Source organism: Artemia franciscana, chromosome 4 (assembly GCF_032884065.1).
Source record: "Artemia franciscana chromosome 4, ASM3288406v1, whole genome shotgun sequence".
Lineage (NCBI taxonomy): Eukaryota > Metazoa > Arthropoda > Branchiopoda > Anostraca > Artemiidae > Artemia > Artemia franciscana.
In genome coordinates this window covers 31,870,142-31,887,031 of record NC_088866.1, presented here as the reverse complement: position 1 = coordinate 31,887,031, position 16,890 = coordinate 31,870,142, and the positions used below count along the sequence as shown (strand labels likewise).

General features: G+C 34.7%; 1 protein-coding gene across 2 annotated transcripts in view; it reads right to left on the bottom strand.

The window, feature by feature from the left end:
* LOC136026298 (metabotropic glutamate receptor 8-like) overlaps nt 1-16,890 on the bottom strand; it is a 229,660-nt gene that overhangs the window by 149,736 nt on the left and 63,034 nt on the right. For both annotated transcript variants that reach the window (XM_065702713.1, XM_065702712.1), the window contains exon 4: nt 1,326-1,505. In XM_065702713.1, coding sequence (XP_065558785.1) covers nt 1,326-1,505 — 180 coding nt within the window. The remainder of the gene's footprint in view (nt 1-1,325; nt 1,506-16,890) is intronic.

The window sequence follows — 16,890 nt, the reverse complement described above, 5'->3', positions numbered from 1 at the left end:
AGTTAAAAATACCTCATTTTTTCCAATTTTTTAGAATTAACCCCCCCCCCCCAACTAACCCAAAGAGAGCGGATCCGTTCCGGTTATGTCAATCATATATCTAGGACTTGTGCTTATTTTTCCCACCAAGTTTCATCCCGATCCCTGCACTCTAAGTGTTTTCCAAGATTTCAGGTTTCCCCCTTCCAACTCCCCCCAGTTTCACCAGATCCGGTTAGGATTTAAAACAACGGCTCTGAGACACGATATCCTCCCAAGCATCAAATTTCATTAAGATCTGATCAACCGTTCGTAAGTTAAAAATACTTCTATTTTTTCTATTTTTTTCGAATTAACGAGCCCCCCACTCCCCCCCCCCCCAGATGGTCAAATCGGGAAAACGACTAATTCTAATTTAATTTGGTATGGTCCCTGATACGCCTGCCAAATTTCATCGTCCTAGCTTACCTGGAAGTGATTGAAGTAGCAAAACCGGGACCGACAGACAGACCGACAGACCGACAGAATTTGCGATTGCTATATGTCACTTGGTTATTACCAAATGCCATAAAAACACACACATACACACACAAACGCACCTTCGTGACCATGTTCTTGAAGAAATTCGCTTTTCTGTAGATAGAAGCTTCAAAACTCTATAATGCTACAGAAATGCTAAATTGTCTGAAATGCTAAATTGCTACAATAACATTCATATGTTTCACTCTCCTTTTTCAGCAGGTTCTATTCCTTAGTCAAAAATTGAGCAAGTCTTCTCAGGCTTTATAACTTTTGAAAAATAATATTAAATTGGGAATTTTATATATCTGGAACCGCGATAAAAAGTCAATTATTTTGTTTCGCATTAATAGTGCTATCAAAATTGCGTATTTCAGAGTTTTGGTCACTAATAGCACAAGTTGTTTCTTACTTGCAGTTCGTTTGCATGAATGTGATACGAAAAGTTTAATTCAATGTCCTTTCGAAAACAGTGACTTGAGAACAAAATTATCCAATTCCATAGTAAAACCAAAATTTGCAGATCTTCTAGCAATCAGTATAATTTTTTACGCTCTTTCCACTGGTCTTTGTGTAGAATGTAAGAACCTCTGCTGCTTAGCAGCGCAAAATTTCAGGTTTACCCATATTATAGGCCAGTGCACTTCCCGAGAGCGAATTTATCCTATGAATGGAATTGATCTATCCTCCTTAATTGCTTTGGTTGTCATTAGCGGGCGAAGGAAAAATTAAACATACAAATTTATTTCCTGGACAATGTGTTTTCGAGGACTACGATAATTTCGCTCTCTGGTCGCAAAAGTGCTGATGATTTCTATTCAACTTACTTTTTCTCCGTAATCACCTTCAACAGCTAATGTTGAAACATATTTCCATCCGAAGCTTTTAACAATATCAGCCATTGCTTGTGCTTGGAAGTTGTCTGGGGGAACTACGCGACTAAAATATTCGAATCGTGATTTATCTGAAAGTTCAGCGCTTGTAGAAGCATAACTTATCTGGGGAATCTGTAAGAAAAATTTCCATTGGTATAATGCTGTTTGTTCAACTGAAAAATTTACCCTCAGTTTAGGGAAATCAGAACATGGAATATTATTGTTATCTCATGCAATGGGTAAATAGCAAGTAAGTGAATCGTCACGTGTCGTGAGGTTAGTTAAGGACTTGGGCTGGTAAAAATCAGTTTTGGTTTATGATATTTATAAGAGCTAGTGTGATTGGGTGAAAAATCTAGGAAAATACAAAGTAAAAATTGAAAAACTATTCTGAAATAGCCTCACTGGCCAAATCTGGGCTAGTATAATACAATAAAACCTGGAAATACAGTGATTCACCATAAATTTGGAAACCAAGGAAAAGAAGAGACAGAGAGAGGAAGAGGGAGAGAAAGGGTGGGGGGCAAGAGAAACAAAAAGGGGAAATCTGATGACAAATGACAAGGATAAACTATTTTGGCATGAACAGGAGGCTTAAACGCTAGACATAAAAAAGCCTAAGCATATTAAACCTAGTCCATTTCCGACGGTGCCTGGACCATTAGAACAGATTAAAATTGATTTTGGGCCATGATACTTATTAAAGTTGTCCCAAATGGGTGAAAAATTAGGTGAAAGCTAACCTAATAAGAAAATTTGAAAAAGTTAATCCCTGTACGTTTTGACTTTAAAACGTCGACATTGAAGACCAATCATTATAATTTTGTTTAGTTTTCTTAGATGGGAATTTGTACTGAAATAATCGCGACTTTCCTATTTTTCCTTGTTTATCAATAAAAAACAACGGCTTAAACAAAAAAATCTCAAAGAAAAGTAAAGAGGCATATTAAAGCCCAAAACTACCACAAGTATTATCATATAATAGAACTGAAACATCAAACGAAAATAAATTACTAAGAATGAATCAATGAAAACGAACTAACATTAAAATAAATAAATATGTCAAACACGGAGAAAACAAATACTGAACTGAGTGGATTGATCATTTCTAAAGTAAAATGAATAATCAATTCAAACAAAAAATTTAATAATAATTTAATTTTAAAAATAATATGAATATATTAGGTGGTATATTAAAAAAAATATTATAATTAAATAATCAAGAAAATGAGGGTAAATTCAGCCAGTAGATATCCACCAAGCCGCCTTCAGTGCTAATAAAAAAGAAGAAAAACTTACTTTTCAAGTAAAGTCAAGTAGAGCAGAAGAAATACTGAATCAAACAAACTATCAAACCAAGGTAGAATAAATGGAAGACAATTCACCAATTAGATTGGGTAAGAATTTTTGCATAGAAATTGACCTAGCTTGCCTGCTGACCTGATTTTTATTAAAAGCACGATCATATGATCTTATTTACAACATATGCCAAGGTTTTCAAGCCCATCCCCTGGACCTTCAGATTGCATGCCTAAGTGTAGATTGAAACGCAAAGAAGGAGGAAGAATTCATTTCTTTTTGTAATCTTGTTGAAAATTATACTGACAAATAAGATTTGCCCTTTTTTTAATACACTTGTAAAAAAAAAAAAACACTATAAACAACATTGTTTTACTTTGGCAGAACACATCAACACCTGAAGAACGGCCGTATGAATACAAGATCTCAATAGATAAATCTGTGACATGAGAAAATAAAATGATGCTTTTGATTCTGCCTTGGCCCTCTATATTTTTTAAAATCCAGATCATTTTACTGTTTTTTATAGGGTAACTTCATATCCATAACTTCATCTTCATGTATCCAGAGCAAAGGGCTTGTCACAATCTTTCAAGGAGGCAATTGAAATAAAAAAAAAAAAAAAAAAAAAAAAAAAAAAAAAAAAAAAAAAAAAAAAAAAAAAAAAAAACATAAATAGAGACCTTGCTATAAACAGAAATGTTAGGAATATTTCTGTAAAACCAAATTACATTAACTTAATATTAAATCTTTCAAAGAACAATTTTCCTCAGTTTAAATTAATATCCTCTGACATCATAGCACTATTAATAAAAACCCGGTCAGCAGGAAAGCTAAGTCATTCGCTAGACAGAGAATTCTTGCCCAGCCTAATTGGTGAATTTTCTTGCATTTATTCTGGCTTGGCGTTGCAGTTATTTGATTCGGTGTTTCTTTTGCTCTGTTTGAGTTTACTTCAAAGATGAGTTTTACTTGTTTGTTTTTCTAGCATTGAAGACAGCTTCAGTCCAGTTCAGTTCCTTTTATTATTACGACAAATATTTACATGAGCACTATTCCAATGGTCTCCGTTAGGCTCTATGGCCCGTAGTATGGAGGCTAACTAACACTAAACTTAAAACAAATAAACAAACGAATTCACTTCCGCAAGTTAATAAAAAAACTCAAGCAACAAGGGAAGACACCAATCCTTGATTAGTCCCCACATTTAAAACTTATCGATCCTTTGACCCCATCCAATACATAGGGCAAAAACAGCTACCATCCCAGCCCCTGTAATAATAATAATAAATCTAACAATAACAAATAAATTAAAGTTAAAAACTAATCAATATCATAATTGATATTTTAAATATCTATTTTACATTTTAATGTCAGATAATTCTTAAGCTGAGTTTTAAAAGTACCGAACGAGTGATTGTCACGGATTTCATTCGGGAGTCTGTTCCACGCTTTAGGATTAAAATCAGATTTGACTGTTTTCGTTTCCGAAACTTGCATGTGGTTTCTATTTCGAATTGTATAAGAACTTTTATCTTGCACAGAATCTAAGCAGTTTCAAAGCACCTAGGCAACTCACCATGGAGGAAATTAAAATAAAGTTTGCACACAAAAGAGTGTATAAAGCGTCTGTAGTTAGGAGGTCATATTTCGAATGCAAATTTGTTTTTTTTAATAATTACAACAGCTTTCTATAGGATTGCCTTAATTTGGTGCAGCAGAGAAGGAAATGTTGACATCCAAATAGTGTTACAGTAAATCAGATAGGGTTGAATCAGAGAAAAATAAAGTGTGTGTAAAATCGATCCCAGAAATGTGTGTTTTAATTTACGAATGATGCCCAGATTTCGAGAAAGTTTTGCTCTGATCATCTCAATAGGGTTCTTAAAAGACAGATCTTCATCCAATAAAACACCAAGAAAATTCGCCCTCGAAAATATCAGAAAGTGCGATTTCAATGCATTCAGAGCAAGCAAGTTGGAGTCAAACCACAAGTATATTTTTTCAATATGAATTTCAAGTTTGGCTCTCAATGCCGACTCTGTCTGCTCAGTGCAGACAACGTTGCTATCTTCAGCAAAAGTCACTAAAATATCATTATTATTAGTCTCATCAGCATTCGAGGGATGGAATTTCTTGCTGTAACATATATTGTCAAAAACTCTAGGAACTTTATTAGAAACAACATTATAAAGATCATTAATACAGATTAAGAACAGTTTCGGCCTAAGGACAAAAAATTTTTGCACACCAAAATCAACATTAAAAGAAGGTAGAATATCAAGATTAAACGAAATTTTCTTTTATGAAGGTAAGATTCAAACCATATTAAAGCTGATATAGGAAAGCTTACCCAGAAGAATCCAATGAGTTTAACTGCCGAATGAACTTTTTACATCAAGAAAAATAGCAGCGGGTATTTTACCAGATTCAAGGGAACTATTAATGAAGTTTAATAAAACTGCACAAGCTTGTTCTGTCGTGTGCTTAGACCGGAAACCAAATTGGTGCCCATGCAGAAATTTCTTAGCTTCCAGAAATCTAAGAAGTCGTTTCTGCATAGGTTTTTCAAATACCTTTGAGAAAAGAGACAGTAGTGAAATCGGGCGATAATTAGATGGATCACTTCTACTATCATCCTTGAACAGTGGAGGTCCTTGCCTGAATATCTGCTTTTATCCTTTTCCCTTCTTTTCTATCCACCAACTGATATTACCTTCATTTTCTTGGCTATATAATTATGTTATTATTTTTTTCTCATATGTTTAAGGACTACATATTTCTACGCTTCCTAACAATCTTCTCATGCCAACATGTATTGTCCCTTAACCAGGTGATGGTCCTTAAATGTTTAAGCTAGTCCTGAAACAAAAAACTATTTTCGCCCTTTTCTGGAACCCATGTTAGAGGGAAGCCTTACCCTCCAATTTTTTCTTTGTACATTAGACTCCACTTGACCGATGGACTTAAAATTTCAAGTTTTAACAGGTTCAGGGACAAGAGTTTGTTGGTTCTTTTCTTAGGCAATCATCAGGCAAACCCATATTCTTGTCTCTTTTTTTGTGAATCCTTTGCTCCAGTAAATGACAAGTAGAACTTTCAAACCCATTCGAAAAACATTTTCTTTGGCCTTCTTTGGTGCGTTAGGGTGTCCGTATAACATAAACTTACGGGTATACGTTTCCAGTCGCTTAGGGAAAAAGTTAGGGCTGTTTTTGTGCCTTTACCGGGGGGGAACCATCATACTTTTCAATTTTTATACTAAATTGAAGTTCTATTAGCACAAGAGCTTGAAGATATAAGCTTTGACCGGACCAGGAAAGAGTTTTTAGTTCTTTTTGGGCTCAGTTTTTCAGAACCTTGCCCCAAAACTAGATTTTTTTATGTCAAGCTTATTTTGAACTGACGAATTACAGGGGTAAGTTTTTTTTCTGATTAGGGAAAGCAATTTTGCCGGCCCATTACCAGTCCTCCTATAATCCTCCCCCCCCCAACAAAACGTGCTGCTTCCTTTGCTTAGGTGTTGTACCTAAACTATGATGCCCTTGACCACGGACTTACCGTTTGAAGTTTGTCCTTCAGAAAAGATCAACTTATTTTGAGACGAAACAATAAATGCTTTTTTTTTAACTGTGTTTCCCTTTACCCAAGGAATTTCAGATCTAAGTTTCATTCCATTTGAAGTAACCCTGATCCTAGTTTTCAGGGGCTGCCTAACCTGGGTTTGGATTGTGTATGAGGGCTCCCTTGTTTCAAGAACTTATGTGCTTCAGTTTCAAACCGCTCGTTGAAAAATGTTTTCTGGGCCTGTTTTACCTTTTTTTTCCTATTTTTTCTTGTGCATTAGGATTTTAATCACCCTAAAACATAAGAATATAATTTTATGTTAATGATAAGAAAATTCTGGCCTTTTTTGCGCCCTCTTTTCCGGGGGAACATATCCCAATCTAATTTCTTATATTAGGTACCCCTGAGGTAAGCGACTTACAGCTTTAAGATTCAAACCGATCAGGGACAACAAATGTTTTGACCTAGTTGTGGGCCCCTAGCTCCCTTCTCCCCAGCAAGATATTTGGCCACCCTTTTGTGAATAGTCTTTCATTTATTCTGATTTTTTTTTTATTCAGTCTTTCTCCTTTTCTGTTAAGAGTTACTTCAAAAAGTTAGCTTTTTTTCTTTTTTCGAGCACTGAAGACGGCTGGGTGGAAGTCCCGGACAAAATATCTGCTTATGTCACGTTTGCTTCTTTTCTGTCCACTGGCTGATATTACCCACGTTTTTCATGGCTATTTAATTTTATTATTTTTGTCTTGTTTGTCATATGTCAATCTGCTTGTAGCTCTTTCTGTCTTTAACAGCTCAAAGAGCTAATATAACTTTATTGGAACTAATATAACTATATAATATACACAAAACAAAATCATACATAAACCTGATACTGATAGCCTCTTTGCGCTTTTGTGCTGTAAAAATTGCAAACCTTCGTAAAATACGTAAAAAAAACATATGTAAGATACTGTTAAAATACGTAAATTACCGGTAAAATGCGTAAAATACCGGTAAAATAGGTGAAACACGTAGATTTCGTAACAAAGGCAAAACATGTAAAATAGGTCAAATACCAATTTTAGGAGGGGTCCGTAAATTACGATAAAATACCCAATTTTACTGTGACCAGTTTCACTAGTTACAACACTACCTTGTACAAAAAAAAAAAAAAATAGATAATAGGGTTACATCTGATGACGGGAAGGATTTTTATTCATATTTGTTGAATCAAAACTTTACCGATATCGAGGGAATCGAACAGTTCGTGGTAAAGAACTGAATGCAAGGAGCGAAGTGGCTTTATAGTAACCGAAACTCTAAATAATGGAATTTTGATACCGATTAAATAAAAAAAACAAGTTTTTTTTAACTGAAAGTAAGGAGCGACATTAAAACTTAAAACGAACAGAAACTACTCCGTGTATGAACGGGATAGTTCCTCCCTCAACGTCCCGCTCTTTACGCTAAAGTTTTACTCTTTCTCTCAATTCTACTTGATTAAACAGTAAATAACTTTAACGTAAAGAGCGGAACGTTGAGGTAGGAAAAGTCCCTTTCATACACGGAGTAATTTCTGTTCGTTTTAAGTTTTAATGTCACTCCTTACTTTCAGTTAAAAAAACTTGTTTTTTTTATTTAATTTCTGAACGTTTTGAAATAATGCATGTTTTTATTTTGGCTCTCCGCAAATGAATAATTGAAACGAAATTTGCGTATTAATTTTTTTCTGCTAAATGGCTTTCTCTTAGTTTTGATCAGACGATTTTGAGAAAAGGGGTGGGAGAGGAGGCCTAGCTGCCCTCCAATTTTTTGGTTACTTAAAAAGGAAACTAGAATTTTTTAATTTTTAACGTACGTTTTTATTAGTAAAAAATATACATAACTTACAAATAAACTTACGTAACGAACTTCTATATTTGTATATTTTTATTATGTATATGAGGGGGTTCACCCCCTCGTTAATACCTCACTCTTTACACTAAAGCTTTAATTTAGTCCCAATTCCTTAAGATTGACCCCTGAATCACAAAGGCTGTAGAATAAATAATTGAAATTGCTAAAAATACTTTAGCGTAAAGAGCGATGTATTTAAGAAGAGATGAGCCCCCAATATGCGTAATAATCTCTTTTCTTTTTAAGTTTTAATGCTGGTCCTTAAGTTCACTTGAAAAAACTTTTTCATATTTATTTTTTCATTGTTTTTTTAAATAATGCTAGAAAATGCTGCGCCCCCTTCATGGAATTTCTCTTCTCCCATGACAGATTCCTCCAAGGGAAGATCCTCCCACGTAGCTCCCTCCCCTCACCCCCAACCAAAAAATCATCATGAAAAGGTATGTACACTTCCAAATAATCATTACTGTATATAAACACTGGTAAAAGTTTGTAACTTGCAGTCCCTCCCCTGGGGACTGTGGCGGAGTAAGTCAGCCCCAAAGACTTAGTTATTATGTTTTTCGACTATGCTGAACAAAAATTGCTATCTAAAAATTTTGGTCCGCTGACTTTGGGAAAAAATGGGGGTGTTTCCCTCTATTTTCCAAAACAATGCAAATTTTCTCAGGCTCGTAATTTTTGATGAGTAAGACTAAATTGATGAAACTTATATGTTTAAAATTAACATAAAAATCTGATGCTTTTGATATATCTATTGGTATCAAAATTCCGTTTTTTAGAGTTTCATTTACTATTAAGCCGGGTCGCTTCTTACTACAGTTCGTTATCACCAACTGTTCGGAAGTATAAGATTAAAGGGATCTGGTGACTCGGGCACTTCTCGATTATTAATCTAAGAGTGAAAATTTGGTCGACGCTCCCTCTCTTCTTCCTAAACAAAACCTGTTTTCCTTTTAAAACTTTGTCTATATCATCTCTAAGTGTATAGAGTATGATCTTAATAAGTATTTTGCTTCCCACAGAAAGCCAGGCTAATGCCTATATAATTACCACACTCACTCTTATCACTTTTCTCGTGGAGGGGTTTAATTAAAGTTTTCGAAAATCCCTAAGTACCTCCCCTTTTTCAAAAATCATATTTATACAATTCTCTAATTTATCTCTAACTCCACAACAGCCATATTTAAGATTCGCATCTACCAAACTATCAGCACCTAGGACCTTTTTAATGCATTTGGAACTGTTGCTAATTCTTCCGCTCAAAATTAGTCTTTCTTCACTTCCAAAATGTCACAAACATTTTTTTCTTTTCCATATAATTTACTGAAACTTAATCATGGTTTAGCACATTCTAAAATTGTTCTACGCATCTCTCTTTAAATCTTTTTTTATGAATAGCTGTGATGCCATTCCTATCTTTAATTAAATAAAAAAAACAAGTTTTTTCAACTGAAAGTAAGGAGTGACATCAAAACTTAAAACGCACAGAAATTACTTCGTATATGAAAGAGGCTGCTTCCTCATCAACGCCCCGCTCTTTACGCTAAAGTTTGACTCTTTCTCTCAATTCTTCTTTCTAAAACAGTAAAAAACTTTAGCGTAAAGAGCGGGGCGTTGATGAGGAAGCAGCCTCTTTCATATACGAGGTAATTTCTGTGCGTTTTAAGTTTTGATGTCACTCCTTACTTTCAGTTGAAAAAACTTGTTTTTTTTATTTAATTTCTGAACGTTTTTGAATCAATGCATGTTTTGATTTTGGCTCTCCGCAGAGGAATGATCAAAACGAAATTTACATATTTTTTTTTTTGGCTCAATAGCTTTCTCATAATTTTGATCGAATGATTTTGAGAAAAAAAGAGCGGGGGACGAAGCCTAGTTGCCCCCCGATTTTTTGGTTAATTAAAAAGGCAACTAGAACTTTTAATTTTTTACGAATCTTTTTATTGGTAAAAGATTTACGTAACTTATAAATTAGCTTACGTAAAGAACTTTTGTATTCTCATGTTTTTATTACATACATGAGGGGATTCGCCCCATCGTCAGTACCTCGCTCTTTACACTAAAGCTTAAATTTTATCCCAATTCATTAAGAATGACCCCCTGAATCACAAAAGCCGTAGAATAAGTAGTTGAAATTACCGAAAATACTTTAGCGTAAAGAGCGAGGTATTAGAAGGAGGTGAGCCCCTCATATGGGTAATAATTTCTGTTTGTTTTTAGTTTTATTGCTGTTCCTTACTTCCAGCTGAAAAAGCTTTTTCACTTTTATTTTTTAATTGTTTTTTTTTTTTAATAATGCTAGTAAATCCTGCTCTCCCTTCATGGAAATTTTCTTCTCCCATTACAAATTCCCGAAGGAAAGTTCCCCCAGCATATCCCCCTCTTCTCAACCCCTCCCCCAAACCAAAAAAATCCTCCTGAAAACGCCTGTATACTTCCCAATAACCATTACTATATGTAAGCACAGGTCAAAGTTTGTAACTTGTTGCCCCTCCCACGGGGACTGTGGGGGAGTAAGTCGTCCCCAAAGACATAGTTATAAGGTTTTTCGACTACGCTGAATAAAATGGCTATCTCAGAATTTTGATCCGTTGACTTTGGGAAAATAATTAGCGTGGGAGGGGGCCTAGGTGCCCTCCAATTTTTTTGGTCACTTAAAAAGGGCACTAGAACTTTTCATTTCCGTTAGAATGAGCCCTCTTGCAACATTCTAGGACAACTGGGTCGATACGATCACCCCTGGGAAAAAAAAAAACAACAAAAAAACAAAAAAACAAATAAACACGCATCCGTGATCTGCCTTCTGGCAAAAAATGCAAAATTCCACATTTTTGTAGATAGGAGCTCGAAACTTCTACAGTATGGTTATCTGATACGCTGAATCTGATGGTGTGATTGTCGTTAAGATTCTATGACTTTTAGGGGGCGTTTCCCCCTATTTTCTAAAATAACGCAAATTTTCTCAGGCTCGTAACTTTTGATGGGTAAGACTAAACTTGATGAAACTTATATATTTAAAACCAGCATTAAAATGCGATTCTTTTGATGTAGCTATTGGTATCAAAATTCCATTTTTTAGAGTTTTGGTTACTATTGAGCCGGGTCGCTCCTTACTACAGTTCGTTACCACGAACTGTTTGAAACAGGACAATTCCAGATTGACTATTTCCTCTCAATTTTTCAACATACTAATGCATAATTTTACTAGTATTAAATAAAAAAAAAGCTAATTTTTTTAGCTGAAAGTAAGGAGCGACATTAAAACTTAAAACGAACAGAAATTATTCCGTATATGAAATGGGTTGTCCCCTCCGCAATCCCTCGCTCTTTACGTTAAAGCTTTGAATTGTTTTAAAAAGTAGAGTTGTGGCAAAGAGTCAAACTTTAGCGTAAAGACCTAGGGATTGCGGAGGGGACAACACATTTCATATACGGAGTAATTTCTGTTCGTTTTAAGTTTTAATGTCGCTCCTTACTTTCAGCTAAAAAAATTAGTTTTTTTTTATTTAATTTCTGAACGTTTTTGAATTAATGCATGTTTGGTTTTGGCTCTCCGCACATAAATTATTAAAATGAAATTTGTATATTAATTCTTTTTTTGGCTAAATGGCTTTCTCTTACTTTTGATCAGACGATTTTGAGAAATAAGGGGTGGAGAAGGAGGCCTATTTGCCCTCCAATTTTTTTGTTACTTAAAAAGGCAACTAGAACTTTTAATTTTTAACGAACGTTTTTATTAGTAAAAAATATACGTAACTTAAGAATTAACTTACGTAACAAACTTTCATAACCTTATATTGTTATTATGTATACGAAGGGGTTTGTACCCTCGTTAATACCTCGCTCTTTACACTAAATCATAAGTTTTGTCCCAATTCTTTAAGAATGACCCCTGAATCAGAAAGGCCGTAGAATAAATAGTTGAAATTACTAAAAATACTTTAGCATAAAGAGCAAGGTATTTATCTCCTCCTAAATACCTCGCTCTTTATGCTAAGTATTTTTAGAACCCCTCATATGCGGAATAATCTCTGTTCGTTTTAAGTTTCAATGCTACTTCTTCCTTTCATTTGAAAAACCGTTTTCATGTTATTTTTTCATTGTTTTCTAATAGTAATGCTAGAGAATCCTACGCCCTTTTCATTGAATTTTTCTTCCCCCATGACAGATTCCTCCAAGGAAAGATCCTCCAACATAGCCCCCTCTCCTCAGCCCCACCCCCAAACAAAATAAAATCCCCCTGAAAACGTCTGTAAACTTCCCAATAACCATTACTATATGTAAACACTGGTCAAAGTTTGTAACTTGCAGCCCCTCCCCCAGGGATTGTGGGGGAGTAAGTCATCCCCAAAGACATAGTTATTATTGTTTTCGACTATGCTGAACAAAATGGCTATCTCAAAATTTTAATCTGTTGACTTTGGGAAAAAAATGAGCGTGGGAGGGGGCCTAGATGCCCTCCAATTTTTTTGCTCACTTAAAAAGGGCACTAAAACTTTTCATTTCTGTTAGAATGAGCCCTCTTTCGACATTATAGGACCACTTGGTCGATTCGATGACCCCAGGGAAAAAAAACAAATAAACAAATAAACACGCACCCGTGATTTGTCATCGGGCAAAAAATACAAAATTCCACATTTTTGTAGAAAGGAGCTTGAAACTTGTACAGTAGGGTTTTCTGATACGCTGAATCTGATGGTGTCATTTTCGTTAAGATACTATGACTTTTAGGGGGTGTTTCTCCCTATTTTCCTAAATAAGGCAAATTTTCTCAGGTTCGTTAATTTTGATGGGTAAGACTAAACTTGATGAAACTTATATATTTAAAATCAGTATTAAAATGCGATTTTTTTTATGTAGATATTGATATCAAACTTCAATTTTTTAGAGTTTTGGTTACTATTGAGCCGGGTCGCTCCTTACTACAGTTCATTACCACGAACTGTGTGATAGATATATCGAAAAGAATCGGCTTCTTATACTAATTCCAAATATACAAGTTTCACCAAGTTGAGTGTTACACATCAAAGGCTACGAGCCTGAGAAAATTTGCCTGAATTTCAAAAAAGGAGAGAAAGAACCCGTAAAGAATCCAATCGAAGAAACCTTGTAAAAATGACACCATCAGATTCAGCATATCAGAGAACCTTATATCGGAGGTTTCAACCTCTTATATGAAAAAATGTGGAATAGTTTTATTTCTATCGGAGGTAAGATCACGGATGAGTCTTTATTTGTTGTTTTTTTCCCAGGGGTGATCATATCGACCTATTAGTCCTAGAATATTGGGATAGGCCCATTCGAACGGAAATGAAAAGTTCTAGTGCTCTTTTTAAGAAACCAAAAGGACTGGAGGGTGACTAGACCCCTTCCCCTCCCCTTTTCCCCAAAATCATTCGATTTAAATTTCGAGATAGCCATTTTCCTCATTATATTTGAAAGGCCCAATAACTATGCCTTTGGATATAACATGCTCTCCCATACCCGAAGGGGAAAGGTCTTTAATTTATGGAATTTGTCCATTGTTTTAGTATTTGTTATTGAAAAGTACGCGTACATTTTCGGGTGGAGGATGGACAAATTATCTATTGGGGATTTCCCATGGGGAGGGAAGTTTCCAGGGGACGAAGTCGCCAGGGGAAATTTTACACTGAGGGAATTTGCTTGAATTCGTATACAGTACAAAATTCTTTTTATATGCCTTACTTTCTCTTTTCCATCTCAACTTTACACGTGGAGATGTTGAGGGCAATTGTCTGGGGTAAATTTTCATTGGGATTGAATTGCCTAGAGGATATTTCCGTGGGGGAGGGGGATTTCTCCGTTGAGGCTGGGCCAGATTTCCTGGCAGTATTTAAAAACAATCCTAAATTAAATATAAGAAATTTTTCAACTGGAAGTAAGGAGCAGCATTAAAACTTAAAACGAAAAGAAATTATTACGTAGGGGGTTGCCCCTTCTCAATACTATTCTCTATAGGCCTAACTTTGAATTTTGTCCCAATCCTTTCAGAACGACTCCTGAAACACAAGGGTCGATTAATTAGAACAATAAGAAGCTTTTTAAAGGATTCTAAAACTTTAGCGTAAAGAGCCAAGTGTTGAGCAAGGGCAATTGTCTGGGGCCATATACGTATGACCCCAGACGTATGACTCTTCATATACGTAATAATTTCTGTTCTTTTTAAGTTTTAGTATTGCTCCTTACTTTCAGTTCAAAAAATTATTATTTTGTTTAATGTTCTAAGGCTTGGTGCTATTACTTTACTTTCACCCCTCCAATTATGTAAAGTAAAAGTCCATGTTTAGTTTGGATTTCAACAATTTGTAATATGTTCACCTTGATACTAAAATTAAGTCTATGAAACCTCTATGCTGTTATGTTATTGCTTTGTGCTTGAATGTTGTCTGGGGGAACCACGCTACTAAAGTATTCTAATAATGATTTATCTGAAAGTTCAGTGCTTATTGAAGGATAAGTTTATCTGAAGAACCTCTAAGAAGAATTTCCATATATCTTATATTTCATGTTTAGTTGAGTTGAGAAACTTACTCTCAGATTAGGGAATTGGGAACATGGAAAATTAGAGCAATTGAGAAAATTAGAGAATAGAATTATGTTGGCAGTGTTGACAGGTTGGGCTAGTTTCCATAGGTTTGAGTTGGCAAAATATACTCGTGCCTGACAATATTATACGAATTAGTCCAATTGGTTGAAAAATTAGTTTGAAACTAACTTAATATTCAAAAGTGGAAATACTGCTCTAAATTAGCCCGATTGGGCTAATTTAGACTAGTGATTTTTGGCTAGTGTAGCCCAATAAAGCTTACTGTAATTGTTTGCATAAATTTTGTGTACCAATAGAGAAGGAGGAGAGAGAGGGAGAGAGAGACAAAATACAAGCATGATGATAAATGGGATAAATACAAGAAAAATGGCAGAAGGTAAAGAAATACTGCGTACACTAAACCTAGACCATCCCAACAAGTAATTACAATGCCTATATAAATTAAATGGGGGACTGATTAAAGGAGCAGTTCTTCCTATAATTCTAAAACGTCACTTTTTTTCTTCATTTTTGGAAAAAATACCTTTCCCTCCCTCCAAATTTTTTGTGAATTGGTGCCACTGGATGATAGCATGAGTAATGAAACATAACCCACAAAATACGAATAAAAAAGAATGAAAATTACCACGGACGACTCAATAATGATTTGAATCGTATGTAAGTAAAGTTAAATTTAAATTTTATTCTTAAAATTTATAATGTGAAATTTAAAGAATCTGTTATGTCAGTATAAGTAAATAGCTTCCTATTTGGTAAGATGTTTTTGTACTGTTGATTAAAACAAATGATCCGTTAATTAACTAAGAACAACTAAAGCAAACTAAACGATTAAAAACGAACTAGAATTGCAAAAATGAGCTACCTGGTAATATAGTTTCGTTTAAAATCTCATGACAGCTTATTCTTATTGTATTTTGATTTAAATAAATCTTAACTCACATTGTGTCTATCGAGTATGTGGGATAAGTCCAAAAACTTAGCAAGCTAGAATTGAAGCAACAAATATTATATCAATAATTTCTGAATATAGACGATTCATTATACTTTTGTTAAGTCTATTAAAACAATTCTTCTTAGCACCTTATAAATTTGTTTATATGTTGTGATTGAATGTTTTTTCTTTTCCATTGTGAGGTTTTTCTCTTACATTGGCAGGAATACTACATAAATAAACATAGAGCTTTGGTTTGAGTCATTTGTTCGCTTCAATATAATAGGCTAATATAATGATATTGATTCAGGGCCAAGTATTACACGTAAACAAATGCACAAAACCTAAACTTGAAATTCTTGGAAGAGATTTGGATGAATGCGCATATACAGGGTTAACCTAAGAAAAAAGGACCAAGACTGATAATATTTTGGTCAATGGTAAGTAAGGTAAGTAAGGTATGTAATGGTAAGTCAATGGAGTAAGGGAGAAATTTTTCAGTCTGGGGCGCTTGGAAAATCGTGTCAGCTGTCAGGATGGACCCAGACAGCACAGGACAATCTTATGAAAGTTCAAGACCTTTATATTGCATCATCAGTTAATCCCCAGTTTGCAGGATAGCATAAGGTTTAAATTTTAAAAAAAAATATTTTAATCACGCATTCAATTGTGACCACTTTGAGGACCAGCTACGACTAATCAAAAAATCCACCCTGACGCATGCCATTAATGTGGAGAGAAATTTTCATATATCACGTATCAGAAATCTTCATAAATTTTCTAGTATCAGCCAACCAACATATGAAAACACAGCATAGTCACAAGGAGTATATCCAGGATTCTTTTTTTTGGGGGGGGGAGTGTTTTACACAAGGATTTTTTTCGGGCAGGAGGTTACACACAAAAAACTAAAAAAGACGCATAAGAAATTGTTTATATTCATTTGTGTTACTTTATTACAAGTCAGAAAAACATTTCGGGGAAGAGGTTTAAATGCCATATCCCCCCTCCTAGGACACGGTCTTGCTAGTCGGCTTAGAGCCCTGATTTTACTCCAAATGTCCAAGTTTTTCTTCTTTGATTAAAAAAAAAAACAAGTCTTTTTTCAAGTGAAAGAAAGGAACAACATTAAAACTTAAAACGAACCTAAATTATTACAAATATGAGAGGGATCACCCCCTCCTTGCCATCTCGCTATTCACGGTCAAGTTTTTCGGCATTTAAAAAAAAGTTACTTATTGTTCTAATTACACGATCTTTGTGTTTCAGGAGTC